Below are 20270 nucleotides of genomic sequence, written 5' to 3'. Positions count from 1 at the left end.
CAACAGGATCACCTTCCCCTGCCAGCTGCTGGAGCCTGTGTCTTCAGCTTACAGAGACCTCTGACAAGAATGGCTACTTGAGTGCACCCTCTTTTGTTTTTTTTAGGTAGGGAAGGGGAAAGAAAGGAAATGTTTATCAAAACCAACAGATTGCATCTACTGCATCATTCAGTTAATCAAGCTCATCTGAACTGCACTGCTGGATACCCATGTTCCATTAACATCACCCCACGGTTTACAGGAAAAGTTTCACTGGGAGGAATTGACAATTACATGCTCCATAAACATAAGCAGAAGTTGTAGTGGAGAAACAATCTACTGAACCAAGACCAAAGATTAAGCGTGTTAAGCCCTTATCTCTACACTAATAATCTAAAATTAATGGGGGGGGGGGGGGGAGGGGGGAAGAAAAATGCTGCATTGTCTCCTTCACAGGCTTGTGTCCTACAAACTAAGAGAAGCAAAAGTCAGTAGTTAAGGTTCTTGCCTTCCCCGTACTTTTTTTTCCCAGAAAGACAACATTCTATATTCTCAGGTAGAGAGAATACTGGTAGCAAGAATACAGAAGTAACAGTTACTTAAACCTTGTTAAAGCTGTCTGCTGTAAATTGTTTGATTGTCAGAGTTGCATCTGTTTTGAAATGCACAGATTGAAAAATAGCAAACTATTTTTATGTCATCTTGTCCTCCTCATGGAGGACTCAAATACTTGCAGTAGATGGGCACATTATACTAAAACAACTGCTGAATTTTTTGGTTTAGCCAAAAGTAACAAAATCCAACATACACACAGCTTTTTATATGTTTTCTATTATTATTGAAAACATGAAAATCAAGAATAATAAGTGTGTATTTTTAGGCAATGAGCATGAGCACAAAGAGACAAAGCAAAGGACAGAGCAACAACATAACCACAATTTTTGCAGGAAATCAGCCATACAAACCTTACCAAAGGTCTTAAAAACATGTTTCTCTAAGTAATTTTCAAGACAATAAGTCATTATATTTGCATCGAAATCAGAAACCAGTAAATTTTCTCTGTTGCACTTTAGAAGTACAAGCAGCAGAAGGAGCAACACCATTTTATAATAAGATCATGTAGTCTTGCTTTCTGCAGTGATAGGAAATCAACAGGAGAAAGCAATGTCTGCATCAACTGGTTAGGTTTTTTCCCCTCCTTAACTAGACTTCTTCAGGGTCAATTAACAGCTCAGAGACTTCAGTTATCATGCTTTGACTCAAGCACCAGTCACTATTATTCATTTCACCCCACCAACCAAATCAGATGGTTCAAACCCCCACTCCCCAAATCCCTACATACCTGCCCTTGTAAGGTTGCACGACTTCTGCCTTGCAGGTGCTGATTAGAAACTGAAGAATGCCAAGGATGGATCTGAGTTTGAGACGGAGCCCGAACGAGTTCAGATGACGGTGTCACTTGATGTGGGCTTATGTGGTGTTCTAGGTCATGCTCTAAAACATGGCTTGTGCTATCCTGAACAAACGCAGAGTCATCGAACTGTGGCAGAAGGTCTTCCTGCAAGAGGTCATCCGGGTCGAGTCCTGTGAATGGTTCACTGTGACTCTCCACTTGATGAAGTAAGTTGTCATCTAAAGATGTAAAACCGTTGCTTTCAATAGGGTCGCTGAAATGGCTTATTTGAGAAGCAGAACCAGTAGAAGCTGGAAAATTAATATTCACAGGAGAGAGTTTCGAACTACTAAAGTTGCCCTGAGGATGCGCAGAATGCAACATTTGAAAAGTACTTGAATTCAAAGTTGTGTTAGGATTCAACATGTGCTCGGTTGTTTCTTGCTTGGTCCCTGTTTGAGATGTAAAGGCATCGCTTCCAGTGAAGTCAGAGATAGAGTGTGTCTGCTGGCTAGTAGAAAGAGCTGTTGTAGGCTGAAGAAGGCTGGTAGGAGAAATGTGATTATTAGAGTAGGAATACGGAGATGAAAATTGTTGACTATTACTGACAGAACATGGAGTAATAGTTGGGGATTGTCCATCAAAATTTCCTTCTTGATTCCCACAAAAATGTATTGAAGTACTTGCAGTTTGAGAAAACTGTTGAACAGACAGAGGCTGCTGTGAAGTCGATGGATTAGAAACTGAAGGTGGGTGGTTAACACTGACTCTGAGGGAAGTAGACACGTTAACTTCCATGAAGTCTTTTGGCTGACTCAGAGCATCCTGGCCCGTGTTGTTCCTGCTCTGCTGTGGCCGTAGCGAGGCACACTGATGCTGCGGTTCATTAGCCTGAAATAAGGCAAAGTCATGGTGTGCTACAAAGCTTTTGTTTTGCTGCATAGACTGAGAATGTCCTTGGTGAAAAGGGGACCCATTTTGATTTGAAACAGTCGTGGCAGTTTGATGACCCCACATAGGACTACCATCAGCCACATCTGGAAACATCCCATTGGACTGGTTTTGCGGATGAACTGGTGAACAATTGAATTGAGAGTGTGGTGATAAGACATTGTCAGCTGAGCTATTAAAAGACTGATTTACTGAGTGAAGCTTCAGTGAATCATACTGATTCAGCTGATCAAACTCACTCATCTTTTGTTGATTTTGAGCATCTTGCACATGGTTCAGTGAGTCTATGTGCAAAGGTTCAAATTCTGCACCCAAATTCAATTCATCAACAAGTGAAACAGGTCCAGGTTGAACAAAGGCATCATCTGACAAACCTTCTAAGGTCTCACTAAAAAGATTGGCATCATCAAAAAAATCCATCATAGGATCAGTCATCTTGAGAGGTCTGTTCTGCTTTTGCTCTCAACTCCAAATGGAGTCAATTTTGTCTCTCCACAGTGAACAGAAACAAATGACATCCAGCGGTCACCACCTTATCCAAGGCATGCCAACAGCCATTAGTGCTTCTGATGAAACATCCGTCTTCAGGTGTTAAAGCATCCTGAGGGAGAGGAGTGGGGGGGGGGGGAAAAGGAAAAATTTCATTTAATCACTCTCCTCATCCTTCCCCTTCCCAACACTTTTAAGGGTATTTTATACTTTGGTCATAACTTTAGCTACACCAAAAATCAAGTAGGTTATTTTTGCTTATACTTGATGCCCTGTGCAGGTTTTATAATTTCTGCCCCTTATAAAAATATGTTTTATTTGTAATGGTTTCATTTGTTTTATTCACTCAAAGCAGAGTTTTAGATTCTCCTTGGTCACATTCATTAAAACTATCAAATTGCAGCAGAATTGGGTTTTAGTGCTCCAGGATTAGAATTTGTTTATAGCAAAGAAATCATACATATGTGAGATGTATGTAATAATTCTGTATACTTAAACAAAAAACCTTGGAAGTTTATAAACTATATTTAAGTTAAGGCTTAATTTCTTTAGGAAAAACTGGGATACTTTGTTTCTTCTATTTCAGTTGCATTATGCAAGGTCCTGAGAAACGGTATTTTATCACACTTAGGACATAACAGACTCATAAACACAGAACAAATGTAATTCAATAAACCCCACCTGAGGGGAAAAAAAGATGGAAATTATGGTAGCCATGGGTAAAATGTCATGTTCCAGGCTATCAAGGACTACTCATAAAATCTCAAGTTTGAAGCCTGTATCAGTAAGTTTACATACTGAGCCTGATCAGTTTTTGCTAACTAGAAAAATGAGGGGAAAAAAGAGATATTCCTTCCATCTTTAGCAATATAGATACCAAGTATGTACAATCATTAACTAGTATACATGCTCTTAGCTATAGAAGTCTAGAACTACTCAACAGGACTAAAAGAGCCCTGTATTAGAAGTCACATACACCAGACAATCTCTTCCTGCTTTACTGACTATGTCCCTTTACAGTAAGGAAATGCAGAAGGGCTTGCAGAACAGCTGGAATTACTGCAGCACACTCAGAGCTGGCCTCACAGAAATTTACTTCTTGGCTCAAAAACCAAGAAACACTTTCCATCTTCATTTTTCCTACTTCCTTTTCAGTGTAAGGAAAACAAAAGAGGAAATAATGATCGAAAAATATGAACTCTTCTTTTTAAATGCTAAGATTTTATAACACAAATAAATCTTGGGACGTATAAATAGGAAATATAACCTGAAGATGTCAGCTTTGCTTCAAGGATGCAAGCAAGTTGGATAGCACAGATGAATTTCCAAACTGAGAAATCTGAAGGCTAGATACAGGAGAAACCTCTCACAGCTAATTAGACCAACATAAATTTATTATGAAGACAGCTTCTATGTAAAATGGAGATTGTGAAGTGATAAAAAACCACCCGAATAACCCCACCAACCAACCACACAAACTTCTTTAGGAAAGAATACCACTATCAATAGCCTGAATACAAGTCTGCTGCAAAGAGAGTTTGGGTTTTGACCAGGGAAGTACTTTTACCCATAGTTTTCAAAGAAACTTCATGTCTGTCTTATACCAGAAGAAAAGGAAAAGAAGATCTATTTCACAGAATACATCAAAAAACCTGAACTCAAACAAAAACATAAGGGAACAGATAGCAAATTTCACTCTGAAAACAAAGTGGGGGTAGCAGGAAAAGGAGTAAAATAAAAGATTCTAATGTGTTTTATTTCATTTATTTCATGGCATTTTTGACTGTTTTTGCTGAAGTGACAACAGAACACAAGCTACTCTAGTTATAACCACGTAAATCAGGTGGAGCTTAAGCACATTACCATGATAGCCACACTTTCAAACTTTGATACGTGAGGTAGCACTGCTTCACATGACTGATCTGTGACAGTACTAAAGATAAGAGAAATCAGTGACTTTGGTAGCCCTTTTTTTCTCAAAAGAAGTAGAAATCATGGCTATTCAGAAAAATAACAGAGGCCATCTCAGAGAGAAGGTAGGGACAAGTTAACAACCACAAGGAATTAAAACAAGTCACAAAAGCATGACATAACAGAAATCCAGACTATGGGAAAAGGACAGTCATAGTTAGGAAAGAGTTTTACATTATATGCTTGCAAAGGCTTTAGTTTTGGGGATTTTTTAGGGAAGCAATGCAACCAGGCATAACAAACAAGAAGTCTGCTAGAGACTGAAGAACTCTCTGTATTTGCTAAATGCTATGTAACATGCAACAGCATGACAGCTTTGTGGCTTGCTGTGATTTGCCCATCTATTAGCTGATGGAATACTGCAGCAAAAAAGGTGCATGGTAAAACCCAGACACTCAAAAAACTGATCACTTCTGCACAATATTTAGAAATAAGACATTCCCTTCCCAATATTAAAAGACAATTACACTATCATTACTTGTCAGATTTTAACTAAAGCTTTGGCCAAGTTCAAAAAGCTGAGTTAATTAAATAACACCGAAGTTACTTCCTGCTGATGTGCCAATATAATTGATATTCTATCACAGATTTAAAGATCAATGTACATGTTAAATTTAAAAGGCACAGAGGGACATAGTTTCCTCAAATCCCAGTAATACGGAAGACTAAAAAAGAACATTTAGTAGATATAAAGTCTTTTATTCCCTAGCAGAAGGGACTGTCTGTACTGGAGTGCCATGGTATCTGTAGCTAAATATGGATTGAAAAGATGCATTTTCTTATTGTTATCACTAAAATTCTGATAAAACTTGGTTGTGTAGCCCAAATAAAAACTCATACATCCAATTGTATATATACATATGCATTATTTTAGATTAAATTACTTTTAATTTCTGTGAATTTCTAATTATGCATTTCTAACTATTTTTGAGTAATGAGCCATCCCTTTAGTAAAATCATACCCTCAACATACTGGTTTTGTTTAGAATTCTCCTTCTGCTACAGAGTTCACAGACATCATGCTAAATATTCAAAAGATCACTCAAGTACCTTGAATTTTAATTTGAAGATTATGAAGATTTGAAACATACAGGCTTAAACCAAATTCTCAGAACTGAGTTCCAGTCCATGGCTACAGTTCCAGCTCCAAGTGAGAGCAAAGAACTGGAGCACACTGGCTTGTGTGTGCTTGTCAGACTAATCACAGCAGTCTGTTGCCATACCTACACTGATCCTGCTTGCACCAAACACCCCATGTAACACTTTCCCTTCCTCTACTCCCCAGACATGCACAAACTGCCTTCCCCCACCTCTCCTCCTTTCATGCAAGTAGACTCTGGGAAATAAATATAACAAATGTAAATAAGAAAAAAAAAGGGCATCAATAGCTATTTATTTGTTAAGTTTGCTAATGGAATTTTCAAGCAGCAAACAACACAAATGACATTTTACTTGGGAAGAAAAACCATCTTCCAATGCAACTGAAGGGAAATTTCTACCATTCTCAACCATGTCTGCCTTCACTGTGAATGGCAGATTTTCCTTAATGAGAACAGCTTTGCTTAAGCTGAGGAGAGCAAAACCAGCCCAAAGAGAAAGTATATCACAGAACTCTGTATAAAAAGCCCCACAGCAATGCTTAGGCTACTTACTATACTTCATTAAAAGATCCATGTTAACATTAATTTTTAACTGAAGGTAAATTTATGAAGCCTCAAAATGATATTTCAGCAAGCCATGCTTAATAAATGGAGAGAAGGCATAATAACGAATTCTGTAATGTATGAAGTAAACATAGCTTAAATTCAGCTGTTTTCTTCAGAGACCTACAAAAATTAAAAATACCAGTATAGAAAATACGATTTTTTTTCAAAAGCTAAAGTCTTTTGTGGGGTTTTTTTCCTATTGTTTTGAAGTGCAGGTGTGTGTAGTACCACAAAATTTTTTCAGACAAAGTAAGGTTTACATTATTGAAAAGAAGTGTTATTGCTTGTTTTGATTGCACAAAATTCAGACCCTTTGCTTTGGTTGCATTCCAAGTTAGAATCACTTTCTTTCCAAAACTCAAAATTCCAAAGATGTATGCCAAGATGCACAGTTAAAGCCCTTAGAACTGTATATATATCAGATAATGACTCTCAAATCACAGACCAATTTATAAATTGTTTACCTATATACCACTGTTTCTTTGTCTGTAATAATACAAATTGGTGATTTAATTACAGCATTCATTTTTAGACATATGAATTCCAAAGTTTAGTTATTAGCTTGGGTCAAAATTAAGAGCTAGCACAGGCACCTAATGAACCCTACACTGTAAAAGTTCCTGATAAACCTTTAAGACAAAAGTTGCTGAAATCTTCTAAATTAAAAATATATTACAAGATAATTAAGAAAACGGCCCAAGTCAAAATAAAAAATATTCTTACCCATGAATATAGAACACATCTCTTTAATGAAGAAATGAAAAGCTCAGAGCTGTGTTTTAAATCCAGATGGATACCTCATCATCAGAGACCTGAAAATGAAGCATGTCAAACAAGTCACACAATAACCAACTTCAGGAGTGTACATTCAAATGCAATACCTGAAACTCAAAAACTCACTAGATACCATAAAACCAAGAACACCAGAATACACAATCACTAGTAGCTATGATTTTTGTAAGTGTCTGGTAAACAGGTACATATTCATTTTGTAGGACCACTAAAAATAACCCAAGTCTACAAACCCCTTAGGATAAGGGCACTTTGTGCCACAATACCAAAAAGTGTAGGCTAACTTTGAGACAGGATGTAAGTACTCCAACAACAGCAAAAAGGAAGGTTTTGAGGATAGGTTTTAAACCTGTCAGTCTGAGAAGCCCTGTACATGTCTTTCAACAGCAGTGAGCTGTTCCACTCTGACAGTGGACTTCAGTGGGAACTGACAGTGCCTTCTGGGGAGAGAATACCTGCATGACAGTTTTATCCTGTTCCTTGCCTTGACAGTAGGTAGAGGAGCTCAGTTTCAAGAGGTTCTCTTTTAATCTGAAAGAGGCTTCAAAACGTTACAAAATTTAAGGGAAAATGTGTGTGGGGAGGTTCTAGGGCCACTGTGTAAAAGCCTCAAAGCAGACAAAACTACCCTCTAACATGGAAAGACAGACAGAAAGTTTGTATATGAACTGATATTCTACACCAGTGTGTTTTTCCATTTCAAAAATATGATTATTGTGTCCAAGGCACCAAACATCCTCCAATTCCAATACGAAGATTCCTCTTCCTAAATACAGTCTTGTGATATCAAAGTCTAAAACACTTCAGCAGAACTATTACTGCAGATCAATCTCTAAACTTTGTTAAAAGAAAACATAGCATATAATACTGCATTGAGAAGCAGATTTTAACACAATTATTTCCTCTCCCTACATCTTTGAAACAACGCTGTAATGTATGTGGAAGATATAAATTGGTTATAGCAGCTACCAAATCCTGCAACGTTCCAGAAAAAAAAATATATCTGGTACTAATTTGGTACATAAATTGCTACATTTATCCTCCTTCTATTATTCAGTAACTTCCCAAGACTTTCACCAAGGTTGCTAAATAAAATGACTCTGCTCTGCAATAACAGAGCTACTTCATGCAGAGAGGTATTTTTCCAAAATTCATGTGAGATAAGCATGTACCCAACATATACCTAGGGGAAAGATGCTAAAATACCATTTTATTTGTTTACTATTTATGTGAACTGATATTAATTTTGTATCAAAACAGACAGAAAACTAGCTCCAGATGTTCCCTTGTTCTATACTGGAAATCCCATCATACAAACAGAGCTCCTGTCGTGTACAATTCAGAAATTAGAAAGGAGTTTGAAACTATTTAACTGTCAGGTCCTATGCAACATTTCAATCTATTTTTTTGTTGTTGTTGTTGTTCTCAGTCTCTGCTTATTTAAAAGTTTTTTGATGGCTAAATAAAGCATAAAGATTTTACAATATATACACAAATGAATGGAGGCATTCAACAATTTAATATTTGAAAAAAGAAAAATTGAAAACTTGCAATCAAGTAATTTATTCTACCCGTAAGAGTTCAACAGTAAAAAAAGAAATCCAATTCACCTGTAACTACCATATAAGACAAATGCTATCTTAAGTTCTTCACTAAAACAGCTGTGTATCTTTCCTCAACTGGATTGTTCTTGAATCCTCAAAATAAAGAGAAAAAAAGATGTTTCTTACTCTTTAGAACAGTGTCCACTTGCTTGAACAGCTTCCAATATGGAGACAATTTTGGAATACTTAAAAGTTTGAAAAATCCTACATTGAAAAGAAAGAAAAAGCCATATGTAACTAGATATACATTCACCAGGTCTGCAGTACATTATTCTAAATGTGAAATACAAAAAATACTTCTGACAACAGAAGATTCACTAATGATTATATGAAGTACCAAAGAGAAATCCACAAAAAAGGAATGTAGAGCTTTCATAAGCTGCAAAACGGGATCTATCTCCACAGATTCTCACATAAGCTATGTTGCGTGTGAACTTTTAAATACACATATATACATATATATTTATCTGTTAAGTGTGATATGTTAAAAAAAATTACTCTTACTAAATGTTAAGCATTACTCTTACTAAAAAAAAAAAAAAAAAACAAACAACAGTATTCTGGCTATTTCTCTAAATATCTGCAGGAGGTGTCAGAGGATGGACCAGGCTCTGCTCCTGGTGCCCAGCAATGGGACAGGAGGAAGGGGCAGGAATGATGCCCAGGAAGTTGCACCTGGACACGAGCACGGAGTTCTTTGCTGTGCAGGGCCCGAGCACTGAACAGCCTGGCCAGAGCCTGTGGAGTCTCCCTCACTGGGGACATTCCAGAACTGTCTGGACACAACCCTGTGCTCTGTGCTCTGGGCAATTCTGCTTGAGCAGGGAGGTTGGACCCGGTGACCCACTGCGGTCCCTTCCACCCTGCCCCATTCTGTGAGTCTGTCATTCTTATTTTGGACACTAAACCACAGATTTTTAAACACATTTTCTAACAGGAAACAAACAACTCATTTCAATTAGTTGAGAATAGCTACACAAATTTCTGTTTTTTAAAACATCATGTAAATTTTAATAAAACAGTTTCGTTTTGCACAACATCCTTGTGTGCTTTTATCTCTTCAGTCTTGGCAAATACCTTTAGAAAATTTAACAGCACCAGCTGAAGACATTATTATTTTCAACTACCTTCTTCACCTTTCTGCCAAAGGTTATTGCCCTCAAAGCACACCTGCAGAACAAAACATGTAGGTGTGGATCTGCTGCTTCAGCATATAGTCTCCCAATTGAGTTTTAACCCTTCCTCTTGTTTGTTTAACAAACCCATTACACTTTTCATGAAAGCAGCAGATGTGTACATATACCGTCTATTCTGTCATTTGTATCTTGTGGACATTAAATGCAAAAAAGGGACAATAATAATACAGAGAATGACAACAATAATCTGCTGCTCTTGATAGAAATATAGAAAGATGCCAGGAGTTTGGGATACCTTATTACAAAGAACAAAGTTGATCTCCAAGTCAGTTTATTTTAATGAAAATAGCTGTTAAGAAGTTAGTGTGTTTGGCCACCAGACTACTGAAGGAATCCGTATTAGTAACCAGTACTGCTCATACAATATTACAATTTTGTTTCTCTGAAGTGTACCTGTGGAAATTTTCATAAATTTCAGGACTTCAGTGATTCCCTTCTAATCACTTTCTAATACCGATAACAAAAACTTCCCGTGTTTTGTTCTTCAGGTTTGAATTCCACTACACCCAACTTTTTTTCCTTTTAGTGTACCTGTACAAAATACAAATGTCTCTTTTGGAAGTTTAGTTGTCAAAAGAGAGTAACATACTCAGTGTAATGTATTTATAGTTTGCAGTTTGCTTCTGATCGCTAGCAAGAGATACACAAACTTCCTTCTAAGTTTAAAAAGAAAATCTTCTGGTGCTGCTGAGATTTCAGATGCAAACATTACAGGCTTTCTATTGTTTTGTTCTCAATTTCAGCATTACACCTTAAATTAGACCTACAAAATATGTTTCTGAAATCTAGTATTTTTCCTCAGGAACATTTAGGCCATTTTAAGATTTATAGAAACATTTGCATTAAAAATCAGAAAAAAAACCTTTTATTTTCGCATGTGGCCTAAACCAAGATTTCATTACAAAACATAAGAGACAGAAGATTTCCGAGCACAGCCCTCTTTCAATTCACAATCTGATAATACAATATCTTCCAGTAATTCTCATGTTCTACCCTGATAAGCATCTTTGTGAACTACTGCGAGTTTATAACCTGGAAGTACCAACTAGAACAATGCAAAGGATTGTGCCTGTTTTACAGATGCCTATGGGTCCTGACTGATGAGTACAGACAGCTGTGAAGACTTGACATTAAAAGAAATTGGCATTGGGAAACAAAAAAATAAGCACAATTTCAAGTCTTTCATGTAGGTGGAAGCCACAACTACAGAAGCTTTACTACAGGGTAATTGAAAACACAAATTTATTGTGCCGAAGTCTCGGATTTCTGATGACATATGGAACATCAGATAGGCATGGCATATCGGATATTCATGGCACTGCACAAATGAAGTCTTTCTGAAGCTTAAAAGTTTCTTCACTAGGGTGTTAAGTATCAAATGTAATAAAACAATTTCTCTTCAAAAGCCATTTACAGAACAGATTTTGGAGGAATTCCTGAATTTTTGTGACCAGAATAAAAGAGTGAACAAACCTTTCAATACTGCTCACGCGGTACAAGGAAAAGTGCCCAAAAAAACACTGCAGACGGAAACAATTTGGTAAGCAGAGTTACATTTTCTAATATGACTCAGATAAAGAACAAAGTCAAAATTACTATTTGTCTCCAGAAAATGGATGGGAACATTTTTCCATCTTCTTGCAAATTCTGACTCTTGATTTAAGATTAAAACAAAAATATATCACTTACGAAGAGAAAGATGCATGTACACTGCCAGCCTAGAGACATTAATATTTGGCAGCACCTGGATAATGTGCATGAATGAAGTTGAACATTTCAACACATCTGCTCACTGACAGATGCCATATCTTACCAATGAATTTCTGCTGAATTTTGACTTTTAAAAAAATGCTTCCTACCTTGTAACATTTTTCTTGCAGCTTAGAAAGTGAATGTAATGTAGAGTCAGCACTGCAAGTGGAACTTGGATCCAAGATGCTTCCAAAAGTAGCCTTTACTTCATCACTAGAGCTCACTCTAAGAGGTAGCAGAGTATACATCTGAATTCTGTTACATACACATTTTAAAAGTACTCCTAAGGTCCTTGTGTTTCTGAAGTCAAGATAAATCTTCATTACCTACACTGTTAAAAAATATTTAGAATTGGTCTTCTGCAAGTTTTTAACACTGCAGTTACTCAAAAACATAGCCATTGTAAACCACATTACACTTTTCTCCTGTAACACTTGTAGAAAAAAATACTGCTTCGAAACTATCTTTCCTCCTTGCACTACTGTAAATAAGAAAGTTGTGTGTTCAGCTGACTCTCACATTTATAATCTGGTCAGATTAAATATGGGAATCCTGCTGCTCCTTCAGCCAAAGCAGAAGCTGCAAATACTTGTCAGTTGCTCTTTCATCAGCAAAATAATCACTTCTTATCATGACAATTTCTTTTGCTGAAGGAGAAAGAGAATACTTCAACAATATAATCATGTTAACTATCAATTCTTGAAGGTTTGACTAAATAAACAGCTGGTTTCTCCCTCAGCCATTCCATGTACTCAGATACCCCACGTTCCCGAGGCTCCACTTCTGACTACAGGAAGAGCACTGGGAAATAGAATGGGAGCCCAAGTAAGTGTGAGATTTCCAAGTGTTCATTAAGCTCATAGCTCCATGGTTTGGTAGAGCAAAGACCATTAAAAGGACAACTCTGGATAGGTCAATGGAAGACTATAAAGTATTGACAAAATTAGGGTTAGGAAAGAATCTGGATGTGATGGGCTACCAGACTTCAGTCAAACACAGAAATGTTTCAGCTGGATGATTTATAAACACAAGTAACAAGCATTACCAAGAATTCAGTTCATATAATGGTGGAAACAAAGAGAATGAATTCCCATTCATCCTATTCAGTGATGAATAGGATATGCCATGTGAGTTTATCCTAAATTGCATGAAAATTATCAAAAAGATGCACTTTGGGCACTTCTTTCTACAAGACTGAGACAGAGGAAAAAAAATGCACTGTAAGGAATCTGAACCCATAAAATATATAATTGTCCAGCTTACTTGTACTTTTAAAGTGTCTGAAGGATACGTATACCATAAATATAGGGAATATTTTTATTGTAAGATACATTAAAAAAACACTTAAAACTAACCTATAAACCAAGTGAGAACAAATATACCTTACTTCATGGGTTTCAAAACAGGCAATTTTAAAGCAGCAGGTTTAAATCTTTTGAGTTTAATCTGCCTGCATCATTAACTTATCTCACTCATAAAAGCAAACAAATTAAAATTGTCTGGTTTGGGGTCTCTGTAGTCTCTCAGTAGTGGTTCATGTCATACATCTTTTAGAGAGCACCACTAAGAGTACTTTTTATAAACCACTCTTCACTTTCATCAACATTTTAGCATAACTGAATTCTTGGATTAATCTTCAGGAGCATCTAGCACAAGCAGCTCATGAGAAATGAGAATGTGCTGAGACTCCTCAAAATTTCTGAAGAACTCTTAAACTTCAAGTTCCACTTTTTTACAGTAAAAATGATAACCTTACTCTGAGTGGCATGAATTGGTATGGTTTCACCATGAAAAGCAGCATAAAGTTGTATAAATAGAACAATTTGGTTAAATACAAATAAGCAAGTTAGCACAAAGTAAACCAGCACAGATGCGCTGTAACTCCTTAGGTGCCTGCCCTTGTCATCTTATAAATGCAAAGTAAATTGATGCAGCTTACTCACTAACAGGGAAAGAAAAAAAGCTCCTTCACATTTACTTTAAGGTAAGAGAGTCCACAATGGCCCTTAACCACAGAGCTGTTGATAACTGAAGTTCACATCCTACCTTGCTTCCCACCAACTGCTCCATGAGCCTGTGAGTTATGGGCAAAGGGCCTGGCTGATCCCTGAATTAGTTAACATTCAAAAACATGTCTATTAAATTTTGCTCTTTGGTTTACACAATCTGGGCATTGAAGTCCATGGCACGTTGGAAGCCTCATCTGACAGATGTGGGAAGAATGAAAAAGTCATTATTAGTTACAGGTATAAGGTGTTGAGGCCGTCTAGAAACCAGTAAACCGAAAAGCTATTAATTTCTACTCTTTCTTTAACATTTCACAAAGTCTAAGATAGGAATAATTATTGATTTAAAAATATTTACTTTGTGAAACTAACAAAAAATTGACCTGTGCAACAAAAAACTAGAATTCAGAGACAGGATAAAAATTCAGATTTTGCTCAAAAAAAAGCAAAATATATTTTAATATATTATAAAATATGTTAATATTCTGCCTTGAATTATAAACACATGTACGACTGCACACAAATGATTACATGTAAAACAAGGTGAAATAATTATTTTTACCTCACACCTGCCAACTGGGAACTTGATGGTGTCGAATGATCCAGGTTTAAAAACAGTTGCAGTGAGCTTTCAGGAGGAGCTTAGTTCTCCTGAGAGAGGAGAGTTACTTTTTAAGGCTACTTCTTAAAAGTCTCAAAAAATACACAAGAGAACTAGAAACCCTATCCTGTCACACAAATTGTTACTTTGTCCCTCATGAGCAGGGATTGTAACACTGAAGGGTCCAGATCTCTTCAACATAATGGAGGGAGACCGAGCTGTATTTTCTCACACTGATGAAGTCAAATGGCTTTCATAACTGAAGGAAGTGCTCAGCTGCTAAAGATTCAAGGCACTTAGGATACAACAGTGAGGGAGAGCAAACCACTTCCTACAAACTGAAAGTGTGTGCACCAAGCTTGTTGTCAAAGCCATCCAGCCAAAATGAGAGAATTCAGGATCCTTTCCAGCTGGTTTTTATCCCTGTTCACAAAAATTTGTGTGTAAAGAAGAAATGAAGACGTTTTAACCTTTCAGTGTGTTAAGCCTCAGTGGGAAATGTGACAATTTCTCCACTTCACTGGAATAAAGATGCATGCCACCCATCCACCCAGTGCCAACTACCAACAGTACCGAGCTGGCCTCAAAACCCTCTCCTTGTCATCCCCGGAGGAGGTCAGCTTGCAGCCCCTTCCTGGAAATCGCCACTCTATAAATTCTAACCCTGCACTTTGAAAGCCAAATCCCCTTTTAAGTCTCCACCCATGCAGCGGGAACCTGTGGCCATGCACCACCAGCTCTCCTCAGCCCAGAAATCTCACAGCCCAGAAGGACAGCAGACTGCATGCCCATCTCCATCTCTCCCGGACACACCTCACCCGCTGTCAGCCCTCCCCTGTCACCTTCCTTTCCCTTGCTCGCACGGATCACGCTGTGGTCAATCCAAGCCAGGGGGCTGTCAAACGCAGCTCCTCTTTTTCTTACTGCTTCTCTTGCCCTGGGAAATTATTTTAATTCCTCCCTCTACCCACCCCTATTCTCTTATGTGATGAGAAGCCAGGTCTGCCATGCCCACTGTTCTTCCTGGGAGGCTCTGCATCCCTTCCCTACCTCGCACTCCCTTCCTCAACGACAGAAGGTGGCCGGGGATATTTTTGCCTTCCCTACCTTCATCCACCCAACCCTTTTCTGCCACTGCCACCTCCTCGGTGGGGAAGAGGGACATGCAGCCTTTTCCTCTGACTTCCCTAAGGAGACCAGCCCTCTTCCCTTCACCCTGCCATCTTCTTACCTGTAAGAGGGCAGGACGTTCAGGCTCTCCCCCGCCCTGAGACCCCGGGAAGGCCCAATTCCTCCCCTCAAACTTCGCCCCCACCCCCGGCCACCCCTGGGTGCCGTGGCGGTGCCGCGGGCGGCGGGGCCCGCATCCCTGGGCGCCCCCGCCGTCTCCATCCTGCCCGCTCCACCCGCGCCGCCCCCGGGAAAAGCCTCGCCTCGCCGCCGCCCCCCTTCCTCCTCCCACCTCCGCCGGCGAGGTGCGAGGGGCCGGCGCGGAGCCCCGCGCCCGGCGGTGTCGGCGAGGGGCGGAAGCGGGCGGGGGCGGGGGCGGCGGCGGGGAGAGCCCGGGTGCCGAGCAGGCCGCGTCGCGCCGACTCCGGCGGCAGCAGGGGCGGGCAGGGCCGGCGGGGCCGCCCGGTGTCTCCGGCACCTGGAGCGTGGCCTGCCCGTCCCTCCGCACGTACTCACCGCCCGGTTCGCCATTACGGAGCCGCCGCCGCTGCCCGGCAGGAGGCGGCGATGCCCCACGCCTGTGACAGCTCCGCGCCGGGGCGGCCGCGACGGCTTCCCCTCCCCCCCGCGGGGATTCCCCCCGTGTCCCCCCCCCGGGAGCCGGCGGGCGAGGGCGGCACTCACCGTGCGGTGTCGCAGGCCGGCGGGCGGTGCGGGCGGCGCGGGCGGCGCTCGGCGCTGTCCCCGCGCCTCTCCCCGCTCCTCCCCGCGGGCGCTGCGCGGGAGGGGCCCCGCGCGGGGGGGGAGCAGCGCGGGGGGCGAAGTTTCACTCGCTCCGCGCCGCGACCCCAGCGGCCCCAGCGAACCCGCGGGGACGGGCTGGGGGGCGCATTTGCATATTTGTCACCCCCCGCGCTGATTGGCCGCCCGCGCGGGGGCCGCCGCCGCGCGCTGACACGGCGGCTCGGCTCGGGAGGGAGCGGCGTGAGGGGAGGAAGAGGCGGGCGGAGCGGGGACGGGGCGCGGGAAGGGGCGTGCGCGGGGCGGGGATGCGCGGGGGGCGGAGAGGGGACCCGGGAGCGTGCGAGTTTCCTTCCCGAGACACCTTCGCCCTCCCGCCGCAGCCCCCGCGGGAGGGGCAGCCCTGGCGAGACGGGGGCGGGCGGCGCGGAGCCGATGAAGCGGAGCGTGAGGCGGGCTGGGCGCATCCAATATGGCCCCTGCGCCGGGAGAAGCCAATCCCGGGCGCGGTTACTCCGGAGGCTCCGGCGGAGGCCGGGCCGGGGTGCGGGGCAGGCCGCGGGCGGCGGCGGGGGGCGGGGGGAGCGGGGATTTTCCCTGGGAAAGGGAAACTTGGCGCTCCGGCGCGTTTTGGCGAGGCGCTCACGCAGCCGCTCTGGGCGCCCCGGCCGTGCCTCCGTGGGAGCGCGCCCAGCAGCGGGAATGCCGCCTTCGCTCGAGGAAATCACGGGGGCGCGTTTGACACCGGCTCTGGGGATGGTGCTCGCTAGCCAAGGCTCTCTCTCCCTCCCTCTCTCCAGGCAGAGCCCGTGGGCTGGCAGCTCAGTTCCTCTGACCCAGCGGTGGCATCACCAGGTCTTCCATTGAAAGCCGAGGGCTTGCAGGGAGAGCAAGGGGAATTCCCGCCTGTAAAGGCAGAGGTGCATGCCAGGCGGGACGAGTGTAGCCTCAGGTACACGTATCAAGCCTCTTTGGAATACATTTTTTGAACACGCTAACAGGGCACATACATTCCAACAAAGTAACAATAAGAGTTTTCTTTTACATAATATTTTTTCAAATTTATTAATATGAAGTATGTTAAAACACAAGTATTGATTTCAAAATCAAAGCTTAGAAGTAATCATTGCCAAAGACACTTCAGTGTTATCTGAAATAACTTTTCTTTTTGAACTGTCAAGCTACAAAGCTGTTACAGGAGTCGTTTCCCCATAGCAGGACAGCAGAGCAAAAAGCTTGAGGAGGGAGTTTCTAGCACAGCTGAAGTGAGAAACCTTTTTGGGTCTTGCCTACAGCTTTATGTACTGTAGCAAATAAGTAGAGGAAAAAAAACAAGTAAAAAAAAAACAAAAAACGCTTTAGGTGAACAGTTGCATAACTCTTCTGAGTTGACCTAAAGACTAAATTAAGAATTCCAGGAATATGGGAAAATTCCCAGTCAGAGTTACATACACTTGGATATTGTGCCTGTGAGGACTACAGGCACAGGGGCAGTCAGAAATCTCACCCTAAGTCTTCCATTCCTTGCTAGCAGGGAATGAAGGATGTACTTCTGATTCTCTCCTACCTGTTGCTTCTATGGTTAAGATATTATTTAAGGCAAATTTTGTCCTTATATGAAGTATCAGATTTGTTGTGTATCTCATATGCTTAGTTATATATTATAATTCATTAATTACAGAATTTCTAAATAGTTTTTCTACTGAGATTCTAAGTAGAATCTAAGAAGTAGAACATAAGGTTGGGTCTTACTCAGCCTTAGTTTAGAAGACAAGCCTTTAAGCAAGCTACTTCAATGTTTTAGCTTTACAGTACCTGTATCTTTTTTCCTATCTCTCAATTCCTTCATCACAAAAAATCCAGTCTTCCTCTCAGACTATTCAGAAGACTATTGTTAATGTTTGTACTAAACTTTCTGTGATTACTGTTTCTTTTAGCCAGCCCTATGGACTTTTTCTTTCTAATTTTCCTTTCTCTCATTAGCAATTGAAAAACAAATTTAAAAATAAATATAGCTGTTGTGGTTTTGTTTGGTTGTGGTTTTTTTTTAATTCTAATGGCTTCTAAATCAAAACCTTTCTTTCTCTGGTCCTCTAGCCCCTGTAAAGAAATAAGCACGTACTTCAATGGAAAAAAGTTGGCCTTCACCCTTTTATTAGAATCAGCCAGCCAGTGGTAGTACTTCCTTAATAAAGCTATCGACACCAGTGAACACTGGTAACACTGTGAAGGGCTCTCAGCTCTGGATAGTGTGAATGGCAGTGTCATACGTTGAGAGCACAAGCTTAGAATCATAAATCACATGAATGACCAAAAATAGGATCATGTGACTGGTTATTCTCCTGCTCAAAAGGACATTGAAACTCACGAGCACTTAGTGTTTGGATGTATCCTTTCAGAATTTAGAAAACAAATAGGTTATATAAATATACAGAATTAAATGGTGATTTTTGTTTTAGGCTTCATTTTCTTAAACGTGTCTGTGTCTTGTCAGTTTCAGAGATGGCTTTTAGACAGTGTTAATTTTTATTTCCCCATCAAAACTTCTGATATTTTACATCATCACCCTGAAGTCCTACTGTTGTTTCAAGCAATCATAACTTTATCAGGTTTTATACGTTTTATGGTATCTTTATTTTCTCAGCAGAATTTACGTTGTCTTGATCATAGTGTATTGGTCACTCTTTTGAAATGTTAGGTTTGGTAAGAGTGAAAGAATACTTTGCCCCTCCACTCTTTTTTTTTTTTTTTTAATACATTTCTTCAGATGTCTCATGTACCACAGATTTAGAGCATGTGCATTTTTTAATTTTCTTAGTTCCCACAGAACTATAGTGATTTATTCTGCCTTAGAATTTACCACGTGTGTCTTGTAACCCATTGTAGCCTATAGAGGGAGAAGTCCTCTGTACTCAAAACAAGGACACTCATCCTTTATTCTTCTGTAAGCATGGAATAAAATTTAGGAAGAAGACTCTAACAGAGGAAATCAGTTGCTGTACTTTGCTGTACTTTGGTTTTCCATGGAAGTTGCTGCAGAGGTGTTGAGGTCAGGGCTTAAATGACCCATTGAATCATTTAGGTAGGAAATGAACTCTAACATCAAGTCCAACCATTCCCCCAGCACTGGCAAGCCCCCAGCCCATGTTCCTCAGTGCCACATGTGCATGTCTTAAATCTCTCCAGGAATGATAACTCCACCACTTCCTTGGGCAGTCTGTTCTAATCCTTTGCAACACTCTTGGTTAACAAACTCTTCCTTTTCTCCGATATAAACCTTCTCTGGCACAACTTGAGGCCATTTCCTCTTGTCCTATCACTTGTTAGTGAGGAGAAGAAACCTCCCCCCACCTGACTACAACCTTCAGCTAGCTGGAGAGAGCAATCAAGTTCTCCTTTAACTGTCTGTGCTGCTGAGATTCCTCTGTTGCCACAGTGACTGCTTTGATCCTTCTCCAGTAGCCGCCCTGTGTGACTTGGGAAAGCAGGGAGTAGTGAGTGCACAGATCGCTGTGTTGGAGCAGCTCTCCCTGTCTTTGCTGATGTGCTCTAAAAGCCTGGTCAGGATCTGGGATGTAGCTGAAGACCTGCAGTGCCACACAAAACAAGCCCTTGCTGAGATGTTCAGCTGCTCAGTGTGTGCCTCTGCAACCTGCAGCATGAACAGGGAACACAACACTTTCTCCAGGTGGCTTCTGGAGCTGTTAACAACTCTGCAAGGTGAGGGGCTCTGCTCACATTTTGCCTGTGAATATATTCAAAGTCACATGTTCCCATAAGGTTCAAATAGGGAGGTCTGCTCGTTTCGTTGTGCTGTCATGTGGCAGTTTGTGGGTTTGTGTGAGCTGGAATGAACACTGGAACTCCTGCAGGGAGCAGCTATGCTGTGCACCTGCACATCTGAAACTCTGCAGATGCA

At 41.0% G+C, this 20270-nt stretch overlaps 1 protein-coding gene across 5 annotated transcripts in view; it reads right to left on the bottom strand.

The window, feature by feature from the left end:
• Positions 1-16518, bottom strand: part of CHD9 (chromodomain helicase DNA binding protein 9) — an 85411-nt gene extending 68893 nt beyond the window's left edge. For 3 of the 5 annotated variants that reach the window (XM_038147702.1, XM_038147706.1, XM_038147705.1), the window contains exons 1-4: positions 16295-16518; positions 9012-9089; positions 7213-7301; positions 1322-2924 (exon numbers count right to left, since the gene is read on the bottom strand). In XM_038147702.1, the coding sequence (XP_038003630.1) occupies positions 1322-2758 (1437 nt within the window). In that variant the 5' untranslated portion in view covers positions 2759-2924; positions 7213-7301; positions 9012-9089; positions 16295-16518. Of the gene's footprint in view, positions 1-1321; positions 2925-7212; positions 7302-9011; positions 9090-16126; positions 16145-16294 lie in introns of those variants that run through there. The other 2 variants (XM_038147703.1, XM_038147704.1) reach the window with 2 other exon arrangements.
• Between the last annotated feature and the right edge of the window lie 3752 nt (positions 16519-20270).

Source organism: Motacilla alba, chromosome 11, assembly GCF_015832195.1.
Source record: "Motacilla alba alba isolate MOTALB_02 chromosome 11, Motacilla_alba_V1.0_pri, whole genome shotgun sequence".
In the NCBI taxonomy this organism is placed as follows: domain Eukaryota; kingdom Metazoa; phylum Chordata; class Aves; order Passeriformes; family Motacillidae; genus Motacilla; species Motacilla alba.
Note: the sequence above shows the minus strand (reverse complement) of the source record. Positions and strands in the feature narration are given on the sequence as shown.